This window comes from Hirundo rustica, chromosome 3, assembly GCF_015227805.2.
Source record: "Hirundo rustica isolate bHirRus1 chromosome 3, bHirRus1.pri.v3, whole genome shotgun sequence".
Classification (NCBI taxonomy): Eukaryota; Metazoa; Chordata; class Aves; order Passeriformes; family Hirundinidae; genus Hirundo; species Hirundo rustica.
This window is the reverse complement of record NC_053452.1, coordinates 12,684,500-12,712,236: the sequence shown is the minus strand read 5'-3', so window position 1 is coordinate 12,712,236 and position 27,737 is coordinate 12,684,500. Positions and strand designations below refer to the sequence as shown.

At 41.7% G+C, this 27,737-nt stretch overlaps 1 protein-coding gene across 6 annotated transcripts in view; it reads left to right on the top strand.

The window, feature by feature from the left end:
• Nucleotides 1–27,737, top strand: part of CFAP61 (cilia and flagella associated protein 61) — a 97,344-nt gene that overhangs the window by 3,777 nt on the left and 65,830 nt on the right. For all 6 annotated transcript variants that reach the window (XR_005700086.2, XR_005700085.2, XM_040059547.2 and 3 more), the window contains exons 4-16: nt 1,734–1,810; nt 2,273–2,340; nt 3,409–3,550; nt 8,038–8,170; nt 10,126–10,279; nt 13,931–14,025; nt 14,319–14,506; nt 17,584–17,623; nt 18,830–18,969; nt 22,058–22,184; nt 22,480–22,557; nt 23,677–23,883; nt 25,699–25,833. Coding sequence is in view for 4 of the 6 variants with exons in the window: in XM_040059547.2 (XP_039915481.1) it covers nt 1,734–1,810; nt 2,273–2,340; nt 3,409–3,550; nt 8,038–8,170; nt 10,126–10,279; nt 13,931–14,025; nt 14,319–14,506; nt 17,584–17,623; nt 18,830–18,969; nt 22,058–22,184; nt 22,480–22,557; nt 23,677–23,883; nt 25,699–25,833 (1,584 nt within the window). In the remaining 2 variants the exon portion in view is untranslated. The remainder of the gene's footprint in view (nt 1–1,733; nt 1,811–2,272; nt 2,341–3,408; nt 3,551–8,037; nt 8,171–10,125; nt 10,280–13,930; nt 14,026–14,318; nt 14,507–17,583; nt 17,624–18,829; nt 18,970–22,057; nt 22,185–22,479; nt 22,558–23,676; nt 23,884–25,698; nt 25,834–27,737) is intronic.

Genomic DNA, 27,737 nt, shown 5'->3' with positions numbered 1-27,737 from the left:
TCCTGGAGTATAACTTGATGGGATGTCATTGGTAAATTGCAGATTAAATCCATGCAGGTGTGTGTGCTTTTCAAAATTGAGATCATCAGGACATAGGGTTTCTGTGAAGTGTAGTTGACCTGTCTTTTGACAGTTGACCGAGAGCGCAGAAATAATTTCAGGGTCTGAAGTGGGAGTTGACTTGTGCAGAAAGGAATAACTGAAGATGCTTTACTGGATTGTCTGGTTATCAGCGCTATTTGGAAACAGTTACAGTCCATGTCTGGGTAACTTTGTGTCCTCTTGGACCTCAGCAGTACTATATTTCTTTTTAATTTCTTCCCTTTGCTTCTAAAAACCAAACAGCCTGATTTTTAGAGATGTTTGCTACAATAGTTTGTTGTCCTGATGCTGGTCCATATACTGCAGCCTCTATTGAAATCATTCTTGCTCTTAAATTGCTGAAGTTTATTGATGCCTCTAGCTATGGCATTTTAATTTAATATCATACTATTCAGAAGATCTCAGGTTTTCCATTTAAAGTATTTTTATCTACAGGCAGACCTTCACTGAGCCAGCACTAGTAATTAACATGCCAGAGAATAGCTGATTTAATAGCCCTTGTCTGCTGGCGGCCTGCCAGAGGTCTGTTGGTCTGACCTGGGATGCCACAACCTTCACAGAGATGTCACGCAAGAGACAGCCATCTAGGGGTTTCTGGTATTCTTCCAGCCACTGGGTAACCTCTGCAAGGTGGTCGCAGCCGGTGGCTGCAAGTGATCAGCTCTTAGTAGTGCTTTCAGCTATGCCTTGCGAGGTTATCCCAGGCTGACTCAGAGAGAGGAGTGCCATGTGGTGGTTCCACAGGAGTAGCCTTTATCATCCAGCTCCCTGCAGTGGGGTCTGGGGATGACAGCTCCCTCCTAAACTGGGCAGAAGCTGGGATTTTTATGGAGAAAGTGAGGGTGGTACCAAAGGGGAAACCCCAATGGGTTAGAAAGAATCTACGTGGGTATCCAGAGCATGATGGGAATCTTGCTATGACCAGAGAGGACAGCCTCATTTAAGGGATATCTCTCCCTGGAAGTGTTGAGATGAGCTTATCACAGCCCATTCAAGGGACATCCCTCCAGGGGAGGGGCTTGGCAAGCTTGTCTACCTCCACACTTGCCATTCCAGCACACCAGATTTCCGTGTTCATTGGAGGTGCAGGAGATAAAGGTGTCTGTTAGTCTGCCCTGTTTCTGCCTGGTATTTGTGTGTCATATGATGTCATCTTAAAATTTGTAATTTTTCTTACTACCTTTAAAAATACCACCTTAGGATTATGTGAAGCATGTGAGCTTTTGCTTTGTTTGTTTTTTTTTTAACCTAAAAAATATCTTTGTCAGACACATGTTGAATGTTTAACATGACTGAATGCTGTTAGTTGAGAATTAATAGTGTTCAGTATGAAATGTACAGTGTATATTGCAGTCAAACAATAGTAAACTGAATAGAAAGCTTTAGAAAACTGAGTTGAAAGTTTAGTTTAGAAACAGCATCTGCTGTTGCAGAAGCACAAAATATAAAAATTTATAAAGCACTTTAATTACATAACTTCACCCACACATGCTTTGAAGTAACTTATGTATATTACGCTGCTCCTTGAGTGCAGATCCTGTGTGTTGGAAATGTATATTGGTACTAATACTTGGGCTGGTGGAAAAAACATGAACTGCATGGTGTGTAGACTTTCATTCCTCGTTTTGTAGCCTTTGAATACGCTCTTCATGCATCTATTTGTGGCAAAGGAAGAATATGCAGCTGGATGTTCCCAAGAAATTTTTAGGTGAGTTCCTGTGTAGCCTTTGGTTGTCACGCATGTGCCCACTCCTGCTGTCAAGTCACATTTGTCAAGTCAAACCATCTCATTCAGATGCTGCATCAGAAATCTGCCAGCGAAGACCTGGTATGTTAAATATCTCACCACTAGGAAACTGCTATATAAAAAAGTGGATGTTTGAAATATAAAGATTGGGAAATTTGAAAGAAATAAGGCAGGAAAAACCAGTCAAAATTACCCAGATGAATTTCAAATTATACTGTTAGTCAGAAATGTCTTAATTGTTGAGCCATGTGGACTTAGGAAGAAAGGTTATAGGCAGTGGAGAAAAAAAAGTATATATTTTTTATATATATATATAAATAGCTGCTATATATATATATATATATATATATATATATATATAGCTGCTGTCTGTCATTGCTGAGTGTAATGATGAAAGACTGAATATGTTTGTTATTTGTCCAGGAGAGCTTTTGTCTTACTACCAGAACTGCAGTTTATACTTCTCTTTATACCACCTGAGGAGAAGTTAGGTAAGAGTTTAATAGTGTTTTATTCTTGAAGTGAGAGCAATTGCAAACCTAATTAATATGCACTGTGAGCTCGTTGTGGTGTTCTTTTTTTAATACAGAGAACAGTTATCAGTTTATAGACATGTGGAAAACATAATCTAAAAGTATCTTCTTGTGAAGATCCCATGTGCGAGAGGTACCTGTGATTCCATGCTCACTCCAGCAGCCATTCAGCAGTCTGTCCATTCCCTGCAATTTTTAGATTTGCCGATACATCAGTAAAATTTTAAATTTACAGAAGCAAATTATAAAAGTGTGTTAAAAAAAAAAAAAAAAAAAAAGAGTAAAGATCTCAAAAATCAATCCCTACAGGTTTTGTGAAGATTTCTGGTTGAATAGAGCCAAGAGATTTGAAATTGGGCACTTTCTCTTAGTTAACCAAGCCAGTACAGATTGGAAGAGGACACTTTGGTGAGGCTCAGAGGGGCTGCTGGAGATATGGAAGGAAACTTGGATTATTTCTTTTAGAACAGAGGTACAAAGGTAGAGAATACATGTGTTAATCAGAGAACAGCACCATACTTGAAATTTTGGTCCTGAGTTCACACTAATGAGCCAACCATGCACTTAAGTGAGCTGAGAAGGGAGCTGGAACTTTTCTAATATGCTAGCTTCTATAGACATGTTGGTTCCAAGTTGCACTCAAGGACTGTAGTGGTGTGTCAACTACAGAAAGCAAGGCTTGAATGAAGGGTTTTGTCAAATCCACCCTGGCAACCAACATCAGCTTTCCTTCAGCATTGCGAGTCCTGACAGGGATTCTCCAGAGGCATAGAGAATTGGCTGTATTATTTTTATATGATTGGATTCTACCAATTTCTGATTGCTTTGAAGCTTATTCAGGTTTGGAATGCAGGATTAATTAGATGACTGGTGATGATTCTCACATGTTTATACTGCTGTCATTTCAGCCTCATTGCCTAACTTAAGAGGCTTGGAACATTTTACTCTCTGTGGTTTAAGTTTGAAACTCTGTTTTGCTACTAATTTAAAGCTTGCATAATGAAGTTTCTCTGTTGCCCCCGACAGGTTTTAGTCATTCAGAGCTGGACATGGGGAATGTCTTTGAAAGGATGATGCCTGTTCCAGGCTCACCCGTGGAGAGAGGTTTCACCTTGCTGGCGTGCCCCAGGCATCACTGTCACCCACAGCTGTATGTGCGCCAAGCAAGGTAATGCAGCTCCTTGCTTCTGCTTCCCTAAGTACGTCTGGCTGGGAGAGACTGAAGCATTTTCTTCCTTTGGTTTGCAGCATCAGTAGATTAGATTGACTGTTCTGGCTTTCTGTGATAACCAAACGAGGTAGTTCTACGATTATGCTGGTTTTATTCTATTTCATCACAAGATGAATTTTTTTGAGCACTAGTTTGCTATGTAGGAAGACTATTTTTTGTCAGTAATGTTTATTCTGTAATCTGCTGGCTGAATTACACCACTGCATATTTTAGGGAGTGCATGTGGTTTCCAGTTTTCTCAAAGCCTCTTCCAACTTATTTTTAATTTTCTCATTATCTCATGCTGAACAGTCAAGCAAAGCTTGAATAGGAAGGCCTGTTACCCAAACGAAGTAAGATCAGAGAATTCCTACTTCTGGTAGTCTTTCAGACATAAAAATTAATTATCTTCTGTACAGTTTCTCCTGTGGAAGTGCTCCTTGCCTTGGCTCTGGCTGTGTTTCAGGGGAGCAGCCTCCTAGGCCTTGTTGAGAGAGCTGAAGAAAATCATGGGGTAACACATTTCTCTTTGCATTGTGTTACTACCTTTTTTGATGGCCCCAGTTTGGAGCAAAGGTTTGATATCCCTACAAAGTGCGCCTTTAGCAGAGCTTTGATCCTGCTGTGGGATCCCAGTCATAAATGTCATTAAAAATGTGAAACTGAATTATTTTCTCCTTTCTGCTCAGCACAGCTGCCTGCAGTGTGCAAGGCAGATGTGTGCATTTCTGTGCAGCTTGTCTGCTCTCTCTACCTGTGCAGTGACTGTTGCTGCTCTTGGTTTTTCCTGCTACACGTGTTCTGCCTGTGCCATTGTTGCGTCCGGGAGGTGAGAAATGCTGAGTTTGTGACCCAAGGGCCTGGTGATTTTCCTGTTATTGTTGCTGTGAGATGCTTCCCTGTAGTGTGGTTGAAATAGAACATGTATCCATCAAATTTTGGGTTACTTGTTCTCTCCGCAGTGGGAAGATAGGGTAATGTTTTATGAAGCAATAGTTAGATTTCACTCTGATTTATTCTGGAGTTGTTTTCACATGTAGCAAATGTAAGTGTTGCCTTGTGGCTAGGTAGCAGAAGGTGATTAAATTAGCATTTCTGATGCCTGCAATGGAGACTGAAGTTCAGGGAGAAACATATTCCTTGGACACTCTATCACATGGTGTAGGGGGTCTTTACTGACTAGTGTTCACAGATGGCAGTGCCACGTTGAGTGTGTCTGATTGGTAAAGCCACGCCGTTTGTTTATGGGCTGATTCACACTGCTAGCTTGGACTGCATTCTGACAGAAGCCTGTCTCTGAGAGGTGTTTTATTGCACATACTGAATTTTACCACATGGGTCTGAAGCAGATCTGCACCATGTGCTCTTCCTGTTGCTCCACTTTTGATCATTTTAAGAAAAAGGCTTGACCTTTGCCACTTCACATCCTCCTGCTGTAGCTCTGGATATGTCAGTATGTTAAAAAACTCTTTCATACTAACTTGATGTACAATTTTTAGGCTTTGTTATGTGTTTCTTTTGAGTTGTCTACCACCTATCACTAAGTAAATGGACTTTTATACAGAGAAGGTATCAGTAGGTGAGTTAATGCATAAAGATATAAAGTCTTTCCATATGTCTTGGTTCTGACTGTCATACTTGTCTTTTTCTTTCAGTTTAAACTTTTTTTTTTTTTTTTTTTTAATGGCCATTGGATATTGTCAATAGAAATGTTCTTCTGCATGACTGGAAATGTCACTTAGGCCATTGCAATATTCCTGAGAAGAGCTACCATCTTGTCTGGGATTTTGGTAGTTTGTTATAGAAAAGTAGAAAAATGCTTTAGCTTTGGTATTATTAGAAAATTAACTGGGAAACTGATTTTCTCTGAAATTACACAGTGATGATATAAAATTCATACTTCAGTATTGTCCATCAGTAAATATTGGGTAAGGTTAACTTCTGTTTGCAGAAGGAGCTTTGCCTTTCCCTTCGCTCTGCATTCACCTCTGTGCTTCATTGGCATCCATAGTAACAGTCAGTAGAGCACCCAGAGACTCCTCTGTGGATGTTATCTGCAGCCACCTGCCTAGCAACGCGTTCTGGGGGAGTGAGAGGAGATTAGAGTGATCTCTGTTCCCTTTTCCCGTGCTTACAGAGCCGGGGGCGGGGGGGCGGCATGGCGTGGAGCTGTGTGGGGAAGCAGCTGTAAACTGAAAATTTGTTTAACCACTGATTTTTGAAGTTACTCTTTGCCTGGCCTCTGTAACGTGAGATGTCAGCAATGTGCGAGAGGGCAGCCCACTAAGCTTTGATGTTTAAGGTTCTTGCTGGTGTCTTGTCTAGATCCTGCCGTTCTTGGATTTGTGCCCTGTAGGTAAGAGTCAAATTTGCAGCTCTGTGCTTGTGCTCACAGTAGAGGAATTTTGTGGCATTTTTATATTGGAAAGCTTACTGGGATTTGGAGGATTTCTTTATTGAATACTATGGTACTGGTGGAAGATATTAAAAGCAGAATTTAAAAAGTTAAAATGGTTGTGTTCCTACAGTGTAGTGTTCAGGGACGTGTGTGTGTAGAGTCCCATTGACTGTCACAGAGTCAGTCTTCAGGAATTGCCATCTGCACCTTTGTGTGTGGCCTTGTCCCATGTCCCACAGAGCAGAATGACACAGGGCACACAAAGCACTTGGCACAATGTTCCATTTGCAGGAAGTGTGTGTCTGTTATGGACCCCACAAAATAACAGGGTTCAATTAGGATACAGTCTCATTCTGTTACCCCTCTTTGGTTGGTTTCATAGCTTATTAACAGATTTGCTGCACTAATTAATTGTGCTGAGGTGGTGATGTTCTGATAATAGAAAACGTCACTGCAGATTTTCCCTTGGGACACTTCCTGTGAGGGACATGACGATAACCATTTTGGTTTGAGGGATAAAGAATGAGTTACTTTAAGTTTTTTACAGAGTTTTTGTTGTTGCTGGAGCCTCATTTTAGTTGAGGGGGGAAAAAAGGCAGGAACAAGGTCAGAATCTAAAGGGTCCCTAGCCTTCGTTACAAAGGTGGTCTTACCCAGAGGTTGCATCCATTCTGGTATGCAGGAGCAGCAAAAGCATCCAGAGACCCCCTGACCTCTCCACTCTCCTGTGCTGGAGTCAGGCAGTACTTGGGGACTCAGACAGTGTTTGATACAATGAGAAACAGAACCTCTTTTGCCCATCTGTCTTTTCTTTGAGACTCCTTCCAAATCCAGAAGATTCCACATAGAGTGGCACTGAGAATCTGTTTATTGTTTCTGAGTTCCTGCCTATGCGGAACAGTGATGTCCAGCTTACAAGTATCGCATACAGGCACTTCCCTACCTGAGCAGTGGGGCCATGGAACAAAACGAGTTTTACCCAAACCCCAGGGAAGCTCTGAAGTTTTTGATTCTCCCTGCAGAAGGAGATTTGTGCATCCCTAATGATAGAGGGAAGCCTGGATAGTTGTTCCTGGATACCGTACTGCGGCAGCAGGTTTGTGCATCCCTGTCAAGCGAGGGAAGCGCCACGGACCGGTCCCAGTTCCCGTGCAGGGAGATGAGGAGGTTGGTGCATCCCAAGTAAGCGAATGACCCGCTGCTCGTGCCAGGCGGGGCCGCCGGGTGGCGGCAGAGACCGCGCGGGGCTCCACCAGCTCCGGTGTCGCCGCGCAAGGCCCGGAGCCTGGACGGACTCGTCGGGGCTGTCCAGCGCGACCGTTCCCTGGGTGTTGGTGTGATAGCCGAGGAAGCCGCCTGCTCCCGGCACGGAGCAGCGAGAGTTTCCCCTGCAGTTTGTTGCAGTTATTACTTCCGGCAGCCTGACACAGTCCCAGTTTCCTCTCTGCTGCTTTTGGTTGCACCACTCAATTCCAGCATTTTTTCAAGAGATACATGCAAGTGGCTTCATGTTGTTGATAGCAGTTGAGTGTTAGAGTTGGTTTGCCACCCACCTTTGTGCCATAGTCTCAGCATGGGTGACTGATGAATTCTATCACCGTTCTGGTAAAAGTTGCTGGATTTTCTTATTCAGAGTTACATTGATCAGGGCTATAAATAGCAGTCTGGTGGGAAAGAGTCTCTGTTCCCTGTTTAAGTAAAAATCCATGTAGGTTGGGACTTTTATGAGTGTTCCACCACTGTTGTAGGAGAATGAGGCAGAATTTTGAACTGGGATTCCAGTATATTTTCTTAGGGAAAGATAAGCATCTGCACTGGGCAGTGCAGATTTTGGTGGTTCTACTGGCTTTCGAGTGTGGTTGTCTCTCCGGTGCTGAGACTCCCACTTTAGTGTGTACTGGGGATGTGTCCTAGGTGAAGCAATTTGTAGATGCAGGCTTTGGAACAAGTATTTATAATATTTTTTATATGTTATTGGAGTAGAATGGAAGTATCTGGGCCTATTAATGGCAGAGCCTTAGGACATTACCTGATCTCCTTTTTGTAGGATGGAAGATTATGATGATCTCATGCTAATCTGGACACCTCAAAGTGAGACTCTGAAGGAAACCTATGGTGAATATCTCCTTGTTGATCTCATAGAACGTGAAGGTGAAGAAAATCAGGCAGCTGTTTGTGAGGTCAGTCTGCTATGAGCTCTGGTTTTGTCTTATTGTAGCCTTAGTGGTGTCCTGTGTGACAGCTCACTCTTGGTCAGGGAATAAAATCAGCAGCCTACCTGTGGAAGGTGGATTTAATGCTCTATACCCACACAGTGTCCTTCTCAATGTAGTTTGTGTCTGTCCTCCTGGAGTGATGTTTCCAGTTCAGAAATGAAGCAGTAATTCCCAGTTCTCATGCAGATTATTTTCAAATAATTTGGACAGACCATCTTGATGAAGCCATGTTGTAATTTTCGACATTTACATTATAGGTGACCTGTTTTCATTCCCAGTGAAAGCTAATATTGCATATGAAAATAAATAGCCAGTAATCCTTCCACAGTTTAAAGTCCTGTAGATAATTTTTCTTTTTCTTGGCTCAAATGGATTTTTGCTGAAATGAAGACAAACCCAGAAATAAATTTAAATAATAAAGGAGTGGTTACAGGAATTTTCAGCAGGATAACTATTAAGATTTTCATGTGTTGGTAATTGTGTATGGTAGTGCAAGCTGATAGGTGATATAACCTCCTTAATTCCTGAAGTCTGCTTTTTGTGGCAAATGGTTTTGTAAGATTGCAACATGTAATCAGTGCAATTGGGAGCCAAATGGGAAACAATGCACCATTAGTGTAATGGCACATTGCAGAGGGCCATTGCTATGAAAAATACATTCCAGTAGCACATTCAGAGCTCGATGTGAGACCACAAAAAGGTGCTCCAGGCCCACAGTTTATTGCTGCTGCTGCCATGGTGGGTTGGGAAGGCACCTCCACGCAAACCCTGATGGATGCCAACTTTCCCTGTGGAGAAGGAAGCTGGCAGCCTCTTTTTGCACATATGGTAGATGGATTGGTTAATCAGCCTCTGCTGAGCCTTGGGCCTGAAATTACGCAGCAGCCAGGCAACTGCAGCGCCCTGGCTTTGTTGGTTACGCAAACAAACAATCACTTGTTGTTTGAGGACAGAAAAATTAAGCGTCACTCTTTTAAAAATCTTTATTGAAGTGCTGATGGCCTGATAAAGCAGCTGTACAAAACCAGCCTTTGAGTTTTCATTAGGTTTATAAAGACTTCCATTTTGTGTATTGAGAAAGAAAGAAAATGTGTTTTGATAATATGTTTCACCAGAAAGTTGCATAGACTACTAAAACTTTAAGAGCTTCATTCTTTTAGACTTGTCTCAGGTTAAAGCCAGAAGCTCTCCAGCATGCCAGTTCTCTCTGGTCCCAGTGTGTATCTTGCTGAGGGCTGCAGCTTGCTGTAAACTCCTGCAGCAATCAGGCATTCAGAGTACCATGGGTGCCAGCATTGCAGGGATCCCATCACTTTCATATTTGCCAGGGCATTTGGGTTTTAAAAATATCTCTTGAATTTTTTCAGAACACAGGAATATTTGGGGCTTATAAGTGCTGCAAATAATACATACTGCATTATGGACTCCTTATATTATACATAATTGATTTATTGAGTTGTTAGTTTCTTAGGAGAATAAAATAGACTCTTCAGTTTGAGCCCAATTTGGGTCCAGTAATGAGTCAACTATTACAGCCAACTGAATGAAGTGTTCTACTTCAGCTGCACTATAACTTTAAACAAAATGATACGTTTTTGAAAGTATGTTGTGTATTTGCCATAACAAATGTTTTATTGAAACTCCAGGTCATTATTTGGACCATATATATAAACTTAATACTCTTCCAAGTCATAGCTAAAAAAAGAATTAGAACACCTATTGTAGAGGTCTTAATGCGTACGTTAAAAGGAAAAAATAAAAGAGGATCTTTAACTTTTGCTGAAATAGTTCCTTCACAGTTTTCCATTATGCACAGTCAGAGATACATAAAAGTTGATGTTTCAGAAATTGCTCTGTGTTTTTTTTTTTTGTCCTGACCTAGAATGACAGGTTTGTGTAACATGGCTTTTCTCTTCCAGGTTGATGGCACTGCAGTAGGATTCATGAGCTTATGTTCTCATGTGAACGTTTCCTTGTTTCAAGAGTGTTTTGACTTAGGGCCTTTCCATGGATTCTGCAAACCACATCCTGAGGATATTCTCAAAGTGCCACAGAAGCCAAGCATTCAAGGAGGTACTGTATTCTAAAGTGCTAAATAAACACAAGGTATGTTTGTATCTAGCTTCTGAGTAGGTTCTGCAGGAGCTGGGAAAAGGATATATAGGTTTCCTAGCAAGAAACACAGATTAAACATACCTGGTTTTGAAGTAGGATGCCTGGTGTTTTTTAATTGAGGAGGGGAATTCTGATAGCCCTGGTCTCTGACTCAGAAGTGATTGTTGTTTGTAGGGAGCTGGCCTGTACCAGCTGTGGGATAAATGCAGGCTTCAAGTTTCAGAAAACTGTTGCATGGGGTATACTGTCTATCAGATACAATTGTGCTGTTAAAGGAAGATGTGACTGTAAAATCTGATGGTGGGGTCTGTCAGTAGCTCAGCAGCTGGCTAACTGTGCCTGTTATGTTGTCCTGTTGACTCATGTCATCTTTTTTCCTTGTGGTTCAGCTTCTGCTCTTTGCTTATTGTTTGCAGTCTCCTGGGTTACAAGATTTTGGGAGATCAGGGACTGTCTCTTTATTCTGCTTTTTTATTGGGCCCAATACAGCAACACATGTGCAAGCCATCTTCCTGTGAATTACAAAAACCAGTAGCACAAATATGTTGCCTGTTTGCAGAAGAGAAGTGACATGTAAATGATTTACAGTTTTTGTCTTTATTTTTCAGCATCAAAGGGCTTTTTGTGCAGAAAGGCAATATTTTGCTATCTACTAATTATCAGTAGTGGAATAAAACCCCTCCACCATTAGGCTGGTACGTATCTGCTTTTCTGAACACAAAGCAGCAGGCAAAGAAGGGCAACCAGGGAGCTGCAAGGCTGTCACCACCTGGTACCTCAAAGCTGGCAGTCACATAACAGAAAAAAGAGAGAAATAGGTGTCATAGCTGTTCATGTGGACTTCCCCTCCCCTGCAAGGAAGCATCTTGCACATAGGAGATGGAGGAAGCTGCCTGTGTCCTGTTTGATCCTGTGCTCCTGCAGCTCCAGGAGTGTTAGTTTAGAAGAGATGACAGACATGGTTGCGGGGAGGAAAGATCACTCAGGAGCTGGAGCCCGGTCCTGGGCTGTCTGCTCTGGGTGAACTTGCTTGAGCAGGGGCTTGGGCAAGGTGACCAACCACCAGGGCTCCCTCCTAGTCTTACTCATCCCAGGGCTGTTCCTGCTGCTGGTGTCCTCTCTCCTTCTCTGGAGACTGCAAGCTGTAGGTCTGTGTTTTGTGGCAAATTCTCTGCTGCTGAACTTTTCAGTGAGCATATGGTTACAGGGTTTGACAATACAGCTGTTACATGTTTTTTATCATTTAGGAAGTTTACAGGGCTTGTTCTGAGTGTTAAAACATAGCATGAGCAGCTGTTCTGTTCGGTTGCTTGAGAATCTGGTGTCTGAGTACTTTTTGGAAATGTTTTAAGCAGCATGGTTAGCACTCCCGTGAATCTATATACTTATTTTCTCTCTTCATTTAAAAACTTTGTTAGTTTTGTTGGTAGTTGCAGTCCTGTGGGTTGCCTTCAGGTAAGACTTAAAGTATTAGTATCCCTTTATTTGGAATAACAAGGGCAGCTCTGGGGAAAAATAATTATTTGTAGACTTTAGGTGGCTTGAGTGCAAATCATTAATGATCTTGGACACATGAGGAGAAACTTGAGTATGATGAGAGCCTGACTCTGGTGCTATTCCTAGAGAGAGCCCCTAGAAACCTAATAGCAAAGTTGTCTATTCACTGCTCAGGAATGTTTATTCTGTTATCATGGAATAGTAGTTAATTTTTTTGTTGTAGCTTTGCACATTTTAAAATAGAAGAGTTGCATCCCAGTAGTCCATTGTTAAGCCTTTCCAACATAAAGGCCAGCCTGTGTCCTTCAAATCTGTTCCCATATAGTTTGTATTTGTGGATATTGCAAAGCCACACCCATTCCATGAAGGCTACTTTAGTGACTGCCTTGAAAACTTGCTGCTGGACGTTGCCCTGCTGTGAGGGCAGAGCAAGTTCAGTGACCCGACACCAACAGAAGATCTGGACTTGGCTTTATGGAATCTGAAGGCTGGAAATTTTAAAATGCAAACTGCATTCCTTCATTGAGTAATTTTATGTTCCTGCGTATAAAAAGGTTAGTTTTTCAAGCTCTTTAGCTTTAGAGATCACAGGTTGATATTTTTTTCTTTTCAAAATGTAATGCTGAATAATAATGAAAGTGTATACAACAGTCTGTACTGATATGCCATTTAGGTTTCAGGGTAATTACAGCAATTTGGTTTTTACTCTATATGGTGTTGTGAATTAGTTGCTAGAAAACATGATGCAGTAGGAATGATTCAAGGGCTTTTCATCAGGCTTCATGGTGAACTGGCTTCTTGATCTTGCTGACTGTACCGCAGCTAACAACCCAGCGATCACAGAATTTATTTCATTTTCTTGTTTGTGGTCTTTGATTTAGTGACAGTATTGCAGTTCTTCACATCGCTCATGTAGAGTGTTTGTAAACAGCAATGCAGCCGTGTCTAACAGGAGTTGGTGGTGGAATCATTAAGAATTTGAATTTTAGTATAAAGTCAGAAACAACATATCAATATTTACATGACAATTAGAGACTTGTATTAATTAACTTCTGACACCTGCAAGGCTGTTGGTAATGAGAAATGGAGCTGGTTAATCAAGACGACATTTGATCATTTCTGTGAAGGTGACATCTGTGGTACCCCCCAAGATCCCCATGATTCCCACCCCCTGCATTTGTCCTTGCCCTGCATGTTGCATCTGCACTCTTTTATTGACAGAGAAACAGATTTTGAGATAAGATTGTTTTCTAAACACTTCTGGCTAAATTATTTTAAACCTTTGATGTTTGTGGTTTTTTGTTGGTGTTGGTGGTGGTGGTTTTTTTTGTTTTGTTTTGTTTTTTTGTTTTGTTTTTTTTGGGTTTTTTAAGTGTCCATTACTGTGTGAAGAAATGCTTCTGTCTGTGCATGTGGCTTACTTGGGTGTCCCAAGGCCAAGTTCAAAGGGAGAAGGGATAAATGCTGTTGTTTTCTGAAGCTTATTTTGTATTCTTTTTGGAGCTCAGAAACCTTGACTTTCTTAAAGTTACTGATCTTCCAAATGCAAGGGTGTCCTTGCTAAATGTGTCTTCTTCAGCAGCAACACATACACCTCAAGAGTTTATTGTGTAAAATTTGTAAAGGTATTATAATCCCTGTTTCTTGTCTCTTACTGCATCAGTAAGAGCTCTGGTTTGACAGGGATTTAACCTGGATTTCAATTCTTCTAGGAAAGCTAATCTGAGAATGAAGAGCCTTTGCTTGTCCTTGTGATCACCAGAAAGCAAGTTAGCAACACATGGCATTTAAGATACCAGTCAGTAACACTAACTTGTTTTTCAGTTCAGATAGGGTAAAGACTTGACATGGGGTTACACACAAGTTAGGAATTTCTTCCAAACTGTCTTGTTCAGGTCTTATTTTACAACAAATTCCCTGGATTTTTTTTCTTTGAAATCAAATAGTCTAATGAAGCTCTAGCCAAGTAACTGTAGGAGGGTCTGTTTAACAGTGGTTATTAAAATAAACCTTTTAATAGAGGTAGCCAGGCCCACTCCAGCTATTGCTATGGTTCTGAGGGTAAAACTCACATTAGTAAACCTTGTGCACTTTCTCTTTTACTTTACTCAGATAAAGATGAAAGCACCCAAACAAGTCAAAAGCCAGAGCCTATTTCTTCTCAAAACTTGGAACACGTTCCTGGTGCAGATGCTGCAGACGTGCAGGTAATGCTGCTGTACCCAGCAAGGCTGGCAGAGACGAGGACAAGCAAATACTGCTGAGTTCCCCTCCTGCCCCATCCTCTGCTCTGGCCCACACGTGCCTCTGCTGTGGGACACAAAGGTGCTCTAGGGGAGGTCAGAGTTATTGGTCAGGGTGTGTTTGCTCATCCAGTTCCCCATGTGCAGCCATCAGGGTAGGAAGAAAGAGTCACAGAGAGGAGAGAAACAATGGGGCTTAACTAATGAAAACACTTTGTGAAGTGGTGTAAGTGAGCCCTTGTCTGTTATTGTTGCAGAAAGATGGAGTCGTGACCGTTTCCCAGACTGAACTTCCAGTAGGTGATGTCAACAACACAGGCTCTAAAAGCTCAACAGCACCTCTCCTAGAGACTGATGTGGAAGGGGATTTGTGTCCCATGTACAGAGGAGCTTCAAATGTTTTCCGTATCCGCCTGCTTTGTATTGATGAGAAGTATGAAACAAGGTAAGTATAGAGGAGGAGTCACTGCTTTCCCATTAATGACCATTTTCATGGTTATGTTTTTAGGTCAAATCAGAAAGTGACAGCACCTGCAGTGGTTGGGTGGGATTTTTTCTGACCTCTTTCTTCTCTGCTTCTTTTACCTTCAGTAATAACATTTCAACCTCCACTTGCAACTTCCTAGTTCTGACAGGTCTATGAGGGCAAAACGTGAAGAATTCATTTTTGTTGGAAAAAATGTTGGTTGAGGTTGTGGGAAAAGGCTGCTTCTTCCTTCTGGATGGAGTCACTCGTCCTGAAGCTGGCTAGCTGCAGGAGGAGCTGCATGTTACAGTAGTTCTCATCTCATTGCATGGGGCAATAAAGCTGTTCTTAGCTCTGCAGGTAAATGCTCCCATTCTGAACACTATCTCCAGCCACTGAAATAAATTATTCTGTTTTCTAGAGTCCTTTACAGCTGGAGGAGAAAAGGGATTTTCTGTTAACAGGATTGCTGCTGCTGACCACGCACTCTTAGATCCTGGTGGATTAGAATAGGGTTATAAGTGAGGTTTAGATTTTTTTCAAAAATTTCTTTCCCCACTTGAAGAGCAAACCAATATTCAACCACATCAGTAGAAACTTCTCCAGGAACTTTTTTCCTTTTCAATCTGATGGTAGAAAGGAAGATACAGAATAGATGAAGCAGCTGAGCACACCCAGGATCTTCCATCCTTGCAAATCCATGTCATGTCTGCAGACAGCAGGCATTAGGAGTAAGAACGTGATAGGTGAGTTTGAAAAGACATCTGTCTACTTGTAGTCATTGGTGAATAGCAACTTCTGAACTCTCTGGCGTAAAAGAAGTGTAATAGTAGACTTCACTGAGAAGAAAGGTGAGAATTCCTTGAAAACTGGTTCCGTTTATTGAGCTGTTTCTTGATTAAGGAGGGCACCTACCCAAAGGTATCAAACACTGAATCTGCTGCAAATACAAATATCCAAAGTTACCAAAACTAAGCAAAGGCATTGCCTTTTGGGTACATATTTCCCAAGTGATATACCCAGTAACATAGCTCAAGTTTGCTAAGAACTAGTTTAATTAGTGAAATGCAGGAAGTCAATATGGAAGATGTATTGTACTTAGAAACATTGACCAACTAAAGTGTGATAAGAACAATTGCACTGCCAAAAGACTGTTCCAGAACAGTTAATTGAGAGATAAACTAGTGTAAAAATTCAAGCAAGATAATTTTTGCAGAATAAGAAAGCTTTATTCTAAAATATTAGTGAGGTGAGGGGCTTGCTCTGGAATGATCCATTATACTGAAACAGCAGTTCAGAGCTGTGGTAGAGATTTATGTTGGGAAATAATCTCACTGTAGTCTTCTTGAGTTCTCTGCTCATAGTTTCCTGCTTAGGATAGGGATCTGTCCCGTTTTTGGTCCCTTCTGAGCTCTGTGTTTTGTTTGCTGTTTCTGTTCAAGACAGTTCTCACTGCATTTATCATTCAATGCTGTGCTCCCAGTCTTTTTTACCTGGAGACATCTGTGGAGCAGTGTGGATTCCAAGACAGATAGAGGAGATAGCATTCCTGCCTGAAGACCCTTCCTGAGATTACCCCATGCAGACCTGAGGAATTTGTAGACCTTGGTGGTTTCACACATTTGCTTGTATGCTTCTCTGGCTTGCCTGTGCTTGATCCATCTGCCTGTGAAAGAAATATTAGCAAAGCAAATATATGTAAAGGACAGGAAGTGATGCTCTCTGCAGCCTGAAATCTTGTCCTGAGGGGGTTCCTGCTGGCGTTGCACAGCATGGATCCAGATATGGCAGCTGGCTTGAAATGTAGGTGTGATTGCATCTCAGCCCTGAGGGAAGTTTGTTCCTTGGGAGTTATCTACTAAAGCTGCTAAATGTTTCCATCTCCTAAACCCAGAGCTGTGATGTGGCTTGTTAGTGAGTTGAGAGTGAAATGTGAAGGAATGGAACTGCTGGCTTATCTGCTGATATTTGATAGTTTTCTAAGCCTCCTGAAAAATCTCCCACTTCAATTCTTGTGGTCCTTGCTGCCAACGAGGTCCTGAATACCAGAGAGAAAATTACAACACAATGTAGTTGCAATGGCATTTTCCTTTCCCCTGATTAGCTATTCTGTTAACTAGTCTTACTTATGTATTATATAAGTGAATATATAATATCCTGATCTGTACTTGCAGTTTTAAGTTTACATTCAAGCATAGGTATTGCAATTAGAAATTATTTCTCTTTTAAGTAATATTATTAAGGAGGTAATTAAAGGGAGCTTAATTACAATTCTGAAATGAGGAGAGGTTTTATCAGTATTTATAGGTAACATATATCTGTATTAACTTCTTCAAAAGATGCATCTTGTGTGGTGGAAAAGTGTTTTATGGAACTTCAATGTAACTGTGTTTTAAGCTCTTTGATATCCTACACATGGGGGAAACAGCAGGGCTTTGGTGAGATTTCGCAAGTATTTTTAAACTGAAATGTCACAATTTGCTGTCACCATGGAAGAGAGACGGGGAGAGCTCTAAGTCAGTGGGTGAGAAGTGGAAAGAAGTGTTCAAAAACAGTGTTTTTGAACAAAAAAGTGTTCTAAGTGTTGCTGTTCCTGTTAGTCTGTCAGAGCACATTGACACTTTCCTGATGGAAAATCACAGAGCCCTTGGTGCTGGCTGAAAATATTGGAACATAGCAACAACTGTTTGTAACCTGAAGTAATATTTGTTATAGACTAATGATGCTGTAATCGTCCAGAAATGGCTTCAGAAGAGGCTGGAGTCAAGAACTTGAGAGCCAATGTTTTGTTTGTTCCTTCCCCCACCTTTTTAGTGAGGAGTCTCATGTATTATGTCAAACATCCTGCTTATTCTTGTTAATAATGATGCTTTAAACACTAGAAGTCAGAAATTTCTGTGCAGCATGCAACATTAGCAGTTGATTATTGATGGTCTGTTTGGATTGTCTGATCTGCTCCGAATAAATGTTTCTGCACTTGCAGGAATGTCAATATCATGCTGTGTAAGATCCTTCTGATATGTGCTTTATTTGCCAATATTTTCTCTTGGTTGCAGGTCACTGGATTTTTTGCATTATGCTTTCAACGTTTTCCCAGTGAGTATAATCGAAAGTTGGAATGGTTTTGTGTGGTGGGACAGCAGTGCAGCTGGCAGCTAGGGGATGTGGGTCTGCTGCTCCAGTGAGTCTGCCCCACATGGGTGTGCTGGGCCTGGTTACCCTGGGGTGAGCTACTCCCATCCTTGGCTGATTCTGGACTTCATGGAATGCATACCTAAGTCCTCTGTTTATCCTGGAATCCTGGAACAATTTGGTTTGGAAAGGAACTTAAAGGTCATCCAGTTCCACCCCTGCCATAGGCAGGACACCTTCCACTAGACCAGGCTCCTCCAAGCCTTGTCCGACCTGGCCTTGGACATTTCCAGTGATTGAGCAGCCACATCTTCTCTGGACAGCCTGTGCCAGGGCCTCCTCACCCTCATAGGGAAGAATTTTTTCTTACCATGTAATCTAAACTTACTCTCTTTCTCCATGTGGAGGCATTTCCCCGGCACTATGTGCTCTTGTAAATAGTCTCTAGTTTATTGTTTCATAGGGACTTCTCTAAGATGCAGATTTAGAGAAGAAATGCTTCAAACTCCTTTAAAACCATGTACAGACCCAGACTGTACCTAAATTAAAAACAAACTCAGCAAAATTTATTAAAGGAGATGGAATTAAAGCCTTTAAAACAGTGGTATTAAGGAGATTCATAGTATTTGCCTATAGACTGAACAGTGACACTGTGGATTCACAGTACAGTAGCTATTTCCTACTCATGCCCTATGTGATCACTCTGTCTGAGGTAACAAAATCCACTTTCTGAGACTTTATCTAAATGCACAGCAGAGTGTTGTAATGTTACAAATAACTGTGGCAGGGTGTCTTAGAGACAGGCCCTGGGTACGAGACATGGTGACATAGCCCGAAGAACCAGCACACTCAAGATCACTGCTTACCACCAAAGAAAGTTCCTAGACAGAGACAGCCCAGAAAGCATTTCAAATTTATGCAATTTATTCATCCAACAATGTCAGTCTTTGAAACAAAATGTCATGATGAAATTGCCAGATGTAAGGAAGGTTCATCCCATAGTTTGCTTAAAGTGAAGCCATTTCTGAGCTGTCAGTTCCTTGGTGCTGCCCAGGCAGAGCAGTGCTTGGAGATGTGCAATGTAAGCCCCGTGTTCAGGGATGTCTGTCCCCTCAGAGGGCTTTGGGTAAAGCTTGGAGAACACTTTTATTGCCTGCCAATGTCTTTCAGGACAGAGACTTGTGTGTCATCTTGGTGCCACATCATGTGCAAGAATTCCCCCTGATCCGGAGCTTTGTTCGGGCTGTCCCTTCCTGCACATCTAGGCTGGGTCGAGAGCTGTACGTGTTCCACCGGGCAGGATTGCTCACGTGAGTTGTGCCTCGGGACAGCCCTGCTGTGCTCTGAGCTGCTGTGGACCTGTCAGCATTTGTAGGGAGTGTCTTCTCAGTAAAACCCAAGCACGGAGAGAGGATTCATTTGGGACTTGTGTGTACAGTACTAAGGTAGGAAAGATGGACATCAGTACAGACCAGCAGCTCCAAGTTCCCTGGTTGTTTCTCTGCCAAGGCCAGCAGAGAAACATGGTGCTTTGTTTGGCCTTAGGGATGTGTGTCAGTTTGTTTGACACTGGCACCTGATTGCCTGGTATAGGTTTAATTCATGGAAATATGCTGTAGCTTTCTTAAGAGAACTGTAGTCACATGTTTCTGGGACATACAGATCACAGCAGGAACATGTATCTGTTCTATATAATTTCTCTTTTACTTTTGGTGTTGAATAATTTATTTCATGCTTTCAGTTTCTGTGATGCTCTGAATACTTCCATAGGCTGAGATATCAGCGAACCTGGGACACCAGTCCTTTCTTGCTGTGACTTCTGTTATGTGGAATGAGTTTTCCAGAGCTTTGCTTGTATATCAAGTCAATTCTGGCCCAAACATCAGGTTTAAATTGTGGCATAGTTGGGGGTTTTCTTTTTTTTTTTTTTTTTGGTCCTAATGTACCTAAATACTCTGTGGTTTTAGCAAAATACTTCTAGGTTTAATTGTGTACCTAATCACCTTTAGTGGTACACAAATACTTCATGCAGGAACTGGCCAGCTCCTCTTGGACCTAGGCAGAAACTTTTTACCCTGGGGTGAAACTTCTGCGTCTGGGTCCTGAGTAAAAATCCAGCTGGCTGGAGAGAGAGCCAGTGGAGTAATTCCTGATAATCTCAGGCCCAGCTGCTCAGTAATCCACCAGTAGGGTTAGGAGTCATATGTCCTCTTGCGATTTTGGGCAAAATTCAAATTGTTATAAAGGCTCTTTTAAAAAAAGTTACCATCCTGATTACATTGTGCATATTCCAAATGACACCACTCCTTTAATGAAAACAAAATAGGGTCATCAGCAGCATTTTCCAAATCTCCCTGCAGCTTTGCAGGAAAGTAAGGAAAAATAGCTTCTTATTGAGGTTCAGGATCAGAAAAGCTTTGAGAGAAACCAGAATAAGCTTTTGGAAAGTTTCTGCAGAACAAAACCCACAGGGTGAAACAGCAGATACTCTCTTGGAAATAACCAAAATCTGTGAAAGTGAAAGATCAACACATTGTACTTGTGCCTACGGCTTTCAAAAGGATGTGAGTGAAAAGGAAGTCACAGAAAATGGACTAAAAGAAAAACAAGGTAAGAGGGGAATATGGAGAGATGAAAGGGCAAAGTCAGGAAAGAGGCACGGGCACAAAATGAGCTCCTGATTAGTACAGGTAGTAAAAGGAATAAGAAAAAGTGTTAAGTACACAAAAAGCAAGAGTGTAGCAAATGGAACTGTGAGTCTGCTACTTAACAGTGAAGGAGAAAAAAATAGCAGATGACAAGGCATAGGCTGAGGTTCTTAATGGATACTTTGCCTCAATTTTCACTAAAAAGCATAATAATAATAATAGTCTCCTTGTCTCTGAGCAATCAAAGGACTTGAGCATCTAGAATGAGTTAGTGCATTGCTAGGAGAGAAAGACCTTGGATAGTCCTTCCTCCTGTTCCATGCTCCCAGTGGAGCTGGTGGATCTGCTTATTTAAAATAATAATAATAATAAAAAAAAAAATAATAAAAAAAAGTGGTTTCAAGTTTTAGACGTTCTCTTTTTATTTGGGATGCCGTTCCCTGTAGGCACAGCTGCCTTCCCTGGGGCATGGGTGGGGCAAAGCTCGTGGGCTAGGCTGAGGAGCAGTGGGAGGATGGTGAATTTGGGCTGCAGAGTGAGCCACAATCCTCAGCACTGTTGGGTCTTGCAGTCAACAGTGGAAACATGTGAAAAGCTGTGGAAGCTCAGCTGAACGCTCACTTGGAAGGTCAGAATTAGTCTGTAATTTAGTAACCAAATGTGTACTTTTGAGCACTCAAAAATGGTCAGTGAATTCAGCTGTGAAATTTCTCATAACATACTAGAATCTTAGTAAATTTGTGGTTTGAGGTACTAATGCTATTCATTAAACCCGTATTCCACAAGATGCCTCTTAACTTGACTGAGGCTGAAGAGTAGCACATCCACTTTTAAAGTGAAAGTGAGAAGAACAGGAGCAAAAAAAATTATACTATGTGAATTGCAACTTTTTATCTGCGGGTAAAAGACTTATTTCTTAGAACTGAAGCTGTAGTTCAGCTTCTTGAATAGCACAAGTTGGTTGCACGAGCTGTGTATAACTAGGAAGGGGTTGCTGCCTTTCACAGACACTGGGAGAGCTCCTCAGTTGCTGCAGACTGTCAAGTGTGAATTTTCTTCCTAACTAGTAGGTGGGAAGATGTTTTCTAACAGTCTGTAGCTGAGCTACATGCCAGGTGACTGCTGTCTGTAGGTAAGGTGTTCGATGCGTGGCACAGGCGTTCTGGTACCACGCCACTACTGTGTGATTACTAACTGGCACTTCATGTTTAACAGAGGCATTGCGGTCATGTAAGTTTATCCTCATGTGTTACTGCTTGAGGCACCAAGGCCTAACACAAAAGTTCATAATTTGTTCTTGGAGAAGTTGATGTTCCTGCTTTATTTTGTACTATGACAGCTGGCTCGGTTTTATTTTTCTCTGTCCTTTTCTCATTTTTTCTTGTCTTTCTCTGTCTTGCTCTTTTCCCTGTGTTCAGCTACTGATTCCATGTTCATTTTATGGTTCTTTGCCTCCCTTTATTGCTGACTTTTACTCACTTGAAGACAGGTGATACCTGGGGTTATAGATTGGGCTGAGTGTTTAATAGCAGATAAAGCAGGATTCTGGAATTGTCTCAAGTAGATGCTCTGAAATTTTTTATTACCGTGCAATAAGTTCATATCTGCCTTTGGAACAAGTGTCGTTTATCAATCAGTTACAATTTCTGAATCGTGTGGTTGGTACTTGTGAAGGGTGTGTTGTCTTAAGCTTGGAAGTTGTCCTTATTTTGTCACAGAGTCAACTTTAATTTTTTTTGTCCTTTTTTAGGTCATTTAATGTAAGAAAAGCAGCAACCAGTGACCTACAGGGTGTCAAAATGCTTGTTGAAACTCTTAGCTTGAATGAAAGGATATGGAATGACTCAAAGATATTCACTGAGGCTCGCAGGGATCCAGTGAGTATTTGTTGCTGATATGTGTTCAATTCTGTTCTAAGATCAGGATTGAAGCAGTGGCTGAGCTTGTAGCACTCCTGTAGCACCCAAACTGAAGCATCAGTGAGGGAAGGTCTGTGTGATCCAGAATCCTGCCACACACCTGGCTCAAACAGGGCCCTTGTGGGGAGTAGGCTGATTAAACTGGGAAGACTGCACTGGGAAGAAAGTGTTTTAACTGTGACTCTGTGGTGAAATAGGTACCATTAGAAAGACATTCTACTGAAACTGGAAATGTGTTGCCTTTACCTTGCAGGACGGGATGCCAGTACAGGCTTTTGTAGCAGAAGTTTTGGATCAAATCGTTGGCGTTTCTGTTACTAGGGATGAAATGGTAAATTCAATTTGTGTTCCATGAGCTCTGTGGTGCTTGGTCCTCACACTAAGGCTGTGTTTTGTGTTTGGCACTGTATGTGTGCCTAACAAAGTGTCTGTAAAAGTGCTGCTTGTAAAAGCTCCCTTGCTTTCTAGCCTATGCCCACTGGATTATTTCTCTGCTCTTAGGTAATGATTGACACACAGATGAAAAAAATGTTCCTGTTACTTTCAAGAAGCTGCTGCTATGTCCTGAAAGTTTTCCTCCTGCACTTTTTTTGTGCTTTAGCAGAAAGCCATTCTACCTCTAAATAGGTGTTTTATCACCTCTTTTCCTTTCTACTTTCCAAGTCAATAAGCAGCTTTGCCATAAATCCTGCAAAGAGCAGTAATTCTTCTTCTAGATTTGCTTTCATAACTTTTTTCTCCAACAGTAGAGTCTAAGTGATGGTGAATCATGTGCTTGAAAACAAAAGCCTATTCCCTGATGGAGTAAAAAAAGACATTGCACATTATTATTGAAAAGTAAACTTCTCCAAGTCTTATTTTTGTGGCATTCTGCTATGACTGAAAAGGTGGGCTTTAGGTTGTTCAGAAGTTCTAATTCTTAGCTTTTACAATAAAACAGTCACTCCTGTTTCTGAGAGTAATTCTCTTGATTATATTAAGAGCTAAGAGAAAAGATTAAGTGAATAAATGTGCAAAAATATCAGCTTATCACTTCAACAGGGAAGTCTTGTTGGAGGGCATTTCTAACACAGCTCTGCTCTGTGGAAGTCTTTTTTTCAGCTGGAGTTTGGTGAGAGGGACAGCCTGGGCTTCTGTACCTTGATTGCAGAAAAACAGGTGCTTGGATGTCTGTAAATCTGAATCAGGCATTGTGGGGAAAGGGTCGGGTGTGTATTCCTTGTAAAAAAGGACAAGGTGCAAGGAAAGGTTTTGAGACAATGAAAAGATTTTCGAGAAAAATCTGTTCAGTTAGTGCCCTTCAATTGAGGACAGCTCTCAAAGATACTTGATTTCAGTATTCAGATGTAGTTCCTTGATTGATAGAATGTGACTCATTGGTTGGCCTTTGCTAAAATCCTGTCAAGGTAGCTGCTGATCACTGCTGACTCACAAATTCCTAATTTTCCAGGATATTGAGTATATTCGATCACATTACAACATTGAGGACTTCATTCATTTTAATCACCACCACCAAGAGGAACATGGACATCTTTGCCACTTTGTCTTGAATCCTGTATTTCATCACTATACAAAATACTTTCTAAAGGAGATTCTTCGCTTGGGTCACAAATCTTCTCTTTACTACCCTATTTATCCAGAATATGTGGAGGGCAAGGTAAGGAGAAAGTAATTAGTATTTCTTGTATTAAATATTGCCACATTTTCTCACTTTATTTTTATTTTGCTTCCATGTATGACTGCAAACGAGGATTTTCTTGCCGATCTGCAGCAAACTATTTTCTTTTCTTCCTGCCTGATACATCCTGGACTCGTGGACACAGCCCTTGCATAGCAGAGCTGATCCATGCTGTCCACTGATGTCTTCAGGAAGTGTGGGTGGGGAGCAGAGGTGGGAAATGGCCTTGGCTCCCTGCCGAGCACATGGGTAATGTAGCCTGAGTTAATGCAAGGGGATTATCCTAAACACATCCAGGTGGCTTATACAAACTCTTCCAAAGGGATTCAGGTACTCTAGACTGTTCCACCAAAAGTCAGTGGGACCTGGGCACCTCATTGGCTTTAGTAGGGGGACTTGTGTTACTACAAGTGTCACAGGAGAACCATAAGAACTGAACTTCCAATGGAGAAAATCCATTTCCAAGAAGCGTGTAATTCAGAAACGCTCGCATATATGTTTTGTCATCAGTCTCATGTCAGAAAAAGGAGCACAAGGTAAGATTTCCAAGCCTGCGTTGCCATCTGAAGATGCTGTCTGACCCGGGCAGTCACCCAGGCTCCTGGCACCACTGATGGAAGCACACGATGCGTCCTGAGGGTAGTTCATCCATCGGTCATACCTGCCTGTCTTGAGACTGATGGAATTTTCCCCTGGAGACTGACCTTCACCTGGGGCTTCTGCCTAGCTGGCTGGACTGGGCACCTGGTGTTTAGATGGTGACTGAGATGGGTTCTGTCCTTGGTGACTTGGGTGTTTTTGAAATCACCACTGGCTTTCATGTGTGGACTGTTGGCAGGTTAGGCTTGGTATATTTGCAGAAGGATGTGTTTTCCTGTGCACTTTTGCGGAGTTCTAAGTGTTCCTGTGAGGAACCAATGTTCCTGCATTGCATTAGGTTCTCAGATTCTGAAGAGGCACTCAGAAAAATGCAGTTCAATGGCACTGGATAGAAGAGAAGCTAAATCTTACCAGTGATTCCAGTTTTGACTGTTTCCAGGCTACAGAGTTACTCTAAGTTACTTTAGCTTATCTAATATTATTATCTAATAAGTGATAAATGTGATATTTTCCTTAGAACTTGAAGTTACTACGTTGAGAACTATTTGTGGATGGAATAGCATAATTTAGTTTGCATTAATGTTCATTCTGTATTTCCTGTAATTCTCTTTTCTTCCCTTTTGTGTTGTAAGTTATGCCAGAGCCAGTAATGCTGTAATAGACAGATACAGCTATTTCTAATGATCCAGGCTGCTCAGATGAACATTAAGGGTTTGTTCATTTCAAATTTCTGCCAGTTTATTAATATTTATCACTTGGATGATACCAGACCTTTCAGTCGGTATAGAATTTCTATATAACTTCATCTCCATTCCTTGCCAGGTGAGCAAAGGTTAGCAGTGAGCCAATAACACAGCTTAATGAGGTCAAATCAAGCTGATTCATGATCACTATGGAGAAAAATATCCTCCTGGGGAAAATACTTGTGCTGAAAATCCCATAAACCAAACCACTTGTTTATCTGTCATTCCCACAGCGATAGTAATGTAATTACTCTCATAATTATCTTCATTAGTGTCAGGAATTATCTGCAATTCATTCCTCTGCTCTGAGTATGTTTATTTATTTGCTGATTTTTGTCTCAGATTTAGCCAACAGAGCTAAGAATTGTGTGTTTGTGAAGCCATGCACCAGACATCTGTGATGCACTGCTCTGACATTCTCTCTGCTGAAATATGGATTGCTGTCTTTCAGTTCCAGCGTCCCTGTGCCCATTCCCTGACATCTGCCTTTCATTACATGGCTCCCGTGCGGGCGAGACGACAGATTGTCTGTCCTCTGCAAGAGCTTGGCATGAACAGTCCGTCAGAGCAGGTCTCCAAGGATCAGGTGGGTGACAGCAGTGGCAGCAGACAGGAGGCACGGTGCCAGCTCACACAGGGCCTGGCAGATGGGCTGGCATTACCCTCCTAGGGCTCATGGGCTGCTCCTTAATTACAGCAGCCATGCTGGCTGGCTGATCCTGCTCTGCAGCAGCACCCGGCTGGGCTGGACCCGCAGCCCAGCACACGTGGTGGCTGCCGGAACAGAACCCTTCTCGCTTCACGCTGACATGACGGCAGCATTTTGTCACGGCCTCCAAGCATCTTCTAAGTGCTCTGCCTGCTGCTGAGCCCTTGCTCCTGCTAGCTTTATTTAGGTGTTACGCTCCACAAGTGGAAAAAAGCCAATGCCATACTGTTGACTCTTTGTGTAGAGATTGCTTAAGTACATTTATTTTTCAGTCCCAAACTCCGGTTTCTTCCATGCACGAGATACCCTTAAAACACCAAGTGACTTAACAGCAAAGGAAAAGGTTGTTTTCACTAGCAAATGGTTTTACTTGCAAAGAACTGTTGCGGCCTGGAGGTTCTAAATGAAAAGTCTCTTAAAATTTCATTTTTCAAATAAGTTACACCTAATTCTTTTACATTTTTTAAGTCACTAAAATTTGGTGTGAAGGTGGTTCCTCAAAAGCATAACTAGTGAAGCTGAAATATTAGGAAAAACAAAATTAGTGATGGATTCTCTCAGTAGGTAGTTGTAATTTCATGGAGAAACATAATTAGGGGGCTTTATGTCTGCCTACTAACTTCTGGTTGGCTGAGATGGACTTCCATATAATATTTTTAGTGCTGTTCTTTTCCCAGTTAGTCAGTAGGTTTGGGCACCTAGAACTCTTAATTAGGCAGCAGCTGGCAAAGAGAAATCCCAAACATGGCTGAGGCTGTTGATCTGGGTTTGGCTTTGTTCAACAGCCTTCCCTCCACATGCACATCCCTTTCTCTCCTCTGCAGAATGAACTCTGATGCTTTTCTTTAAACTGCTTCTTAATCTTTAAAGTGATTGCTCTCTTCCTAAAAGAGGTCATTTTAACATTTTTATTGAAGCTGGAAAATCAGACTTTTCTGTCTTTGAAAGATTTGCAAGTCTTTTGTCTGTTCGTGTTCTTCCTGAGGTTTTCTCAGCTTCTCTGTAGGTAGTGACATAATGGTTTGAAATCTCGGGTTTTAATTTCTATTTGATAGAACATGTGAAATTTTTTGGTAAGAAGTTGTACTTGCGTAACTTCAGCTCAAGGCCAGCTACTGTGTAAGTATCCGTGCATCTGCCTCTGCATGAATTACAGATTTTTGACAGATTTTGCTCTATCAGAATGGACATCTGGGGCTAAGTGGGGGGTGGTAGCTTGAGGATAAAGCTAGTCTGCTGCTGCTGGCTTCTCTGAAATACCAAGAACTTGAAACCATGTAAGACTAAATTGACTCTTCTGTCAAGTGAATGAAGCGACCTTTGGCCACCATATGTTGGAAAGCTGTGTAACATAAGGAGCAGCCTGCCATGGAGACCCGAGCATACTTGTGAGTAAAGAGATGGTGCTGCTATTAGACCTTGGGTTGCAGCCAGGCACAAGGCACTTGCTCCCTCTGCTCAGATGCCTTGTAAAGGAAGATTGATCCTCATCAGTAATCTTGCACTACCCTGCCAAATCATGTAATGAAGTTACAAATAAACTGAGGTGTATTTCATAAATTAATATAACCAAGTTTCAGTAGGCACAATATTATCTTTCTGCCTTTTTGCAGTGTTTAAAAAGGCTTCTCAGACCTACTGTAAACAGTAAGGTGCAATCTATGAGGCAGAGAAAACCTGCCCCACCAAGGAGGTAAATGTGCTAGCTCTGCAGAATGAAAGGCTGAGAAGTGTCATCTTATGAAATATGGTGGGACGAAGTGAAACACATTTTGGTTGTA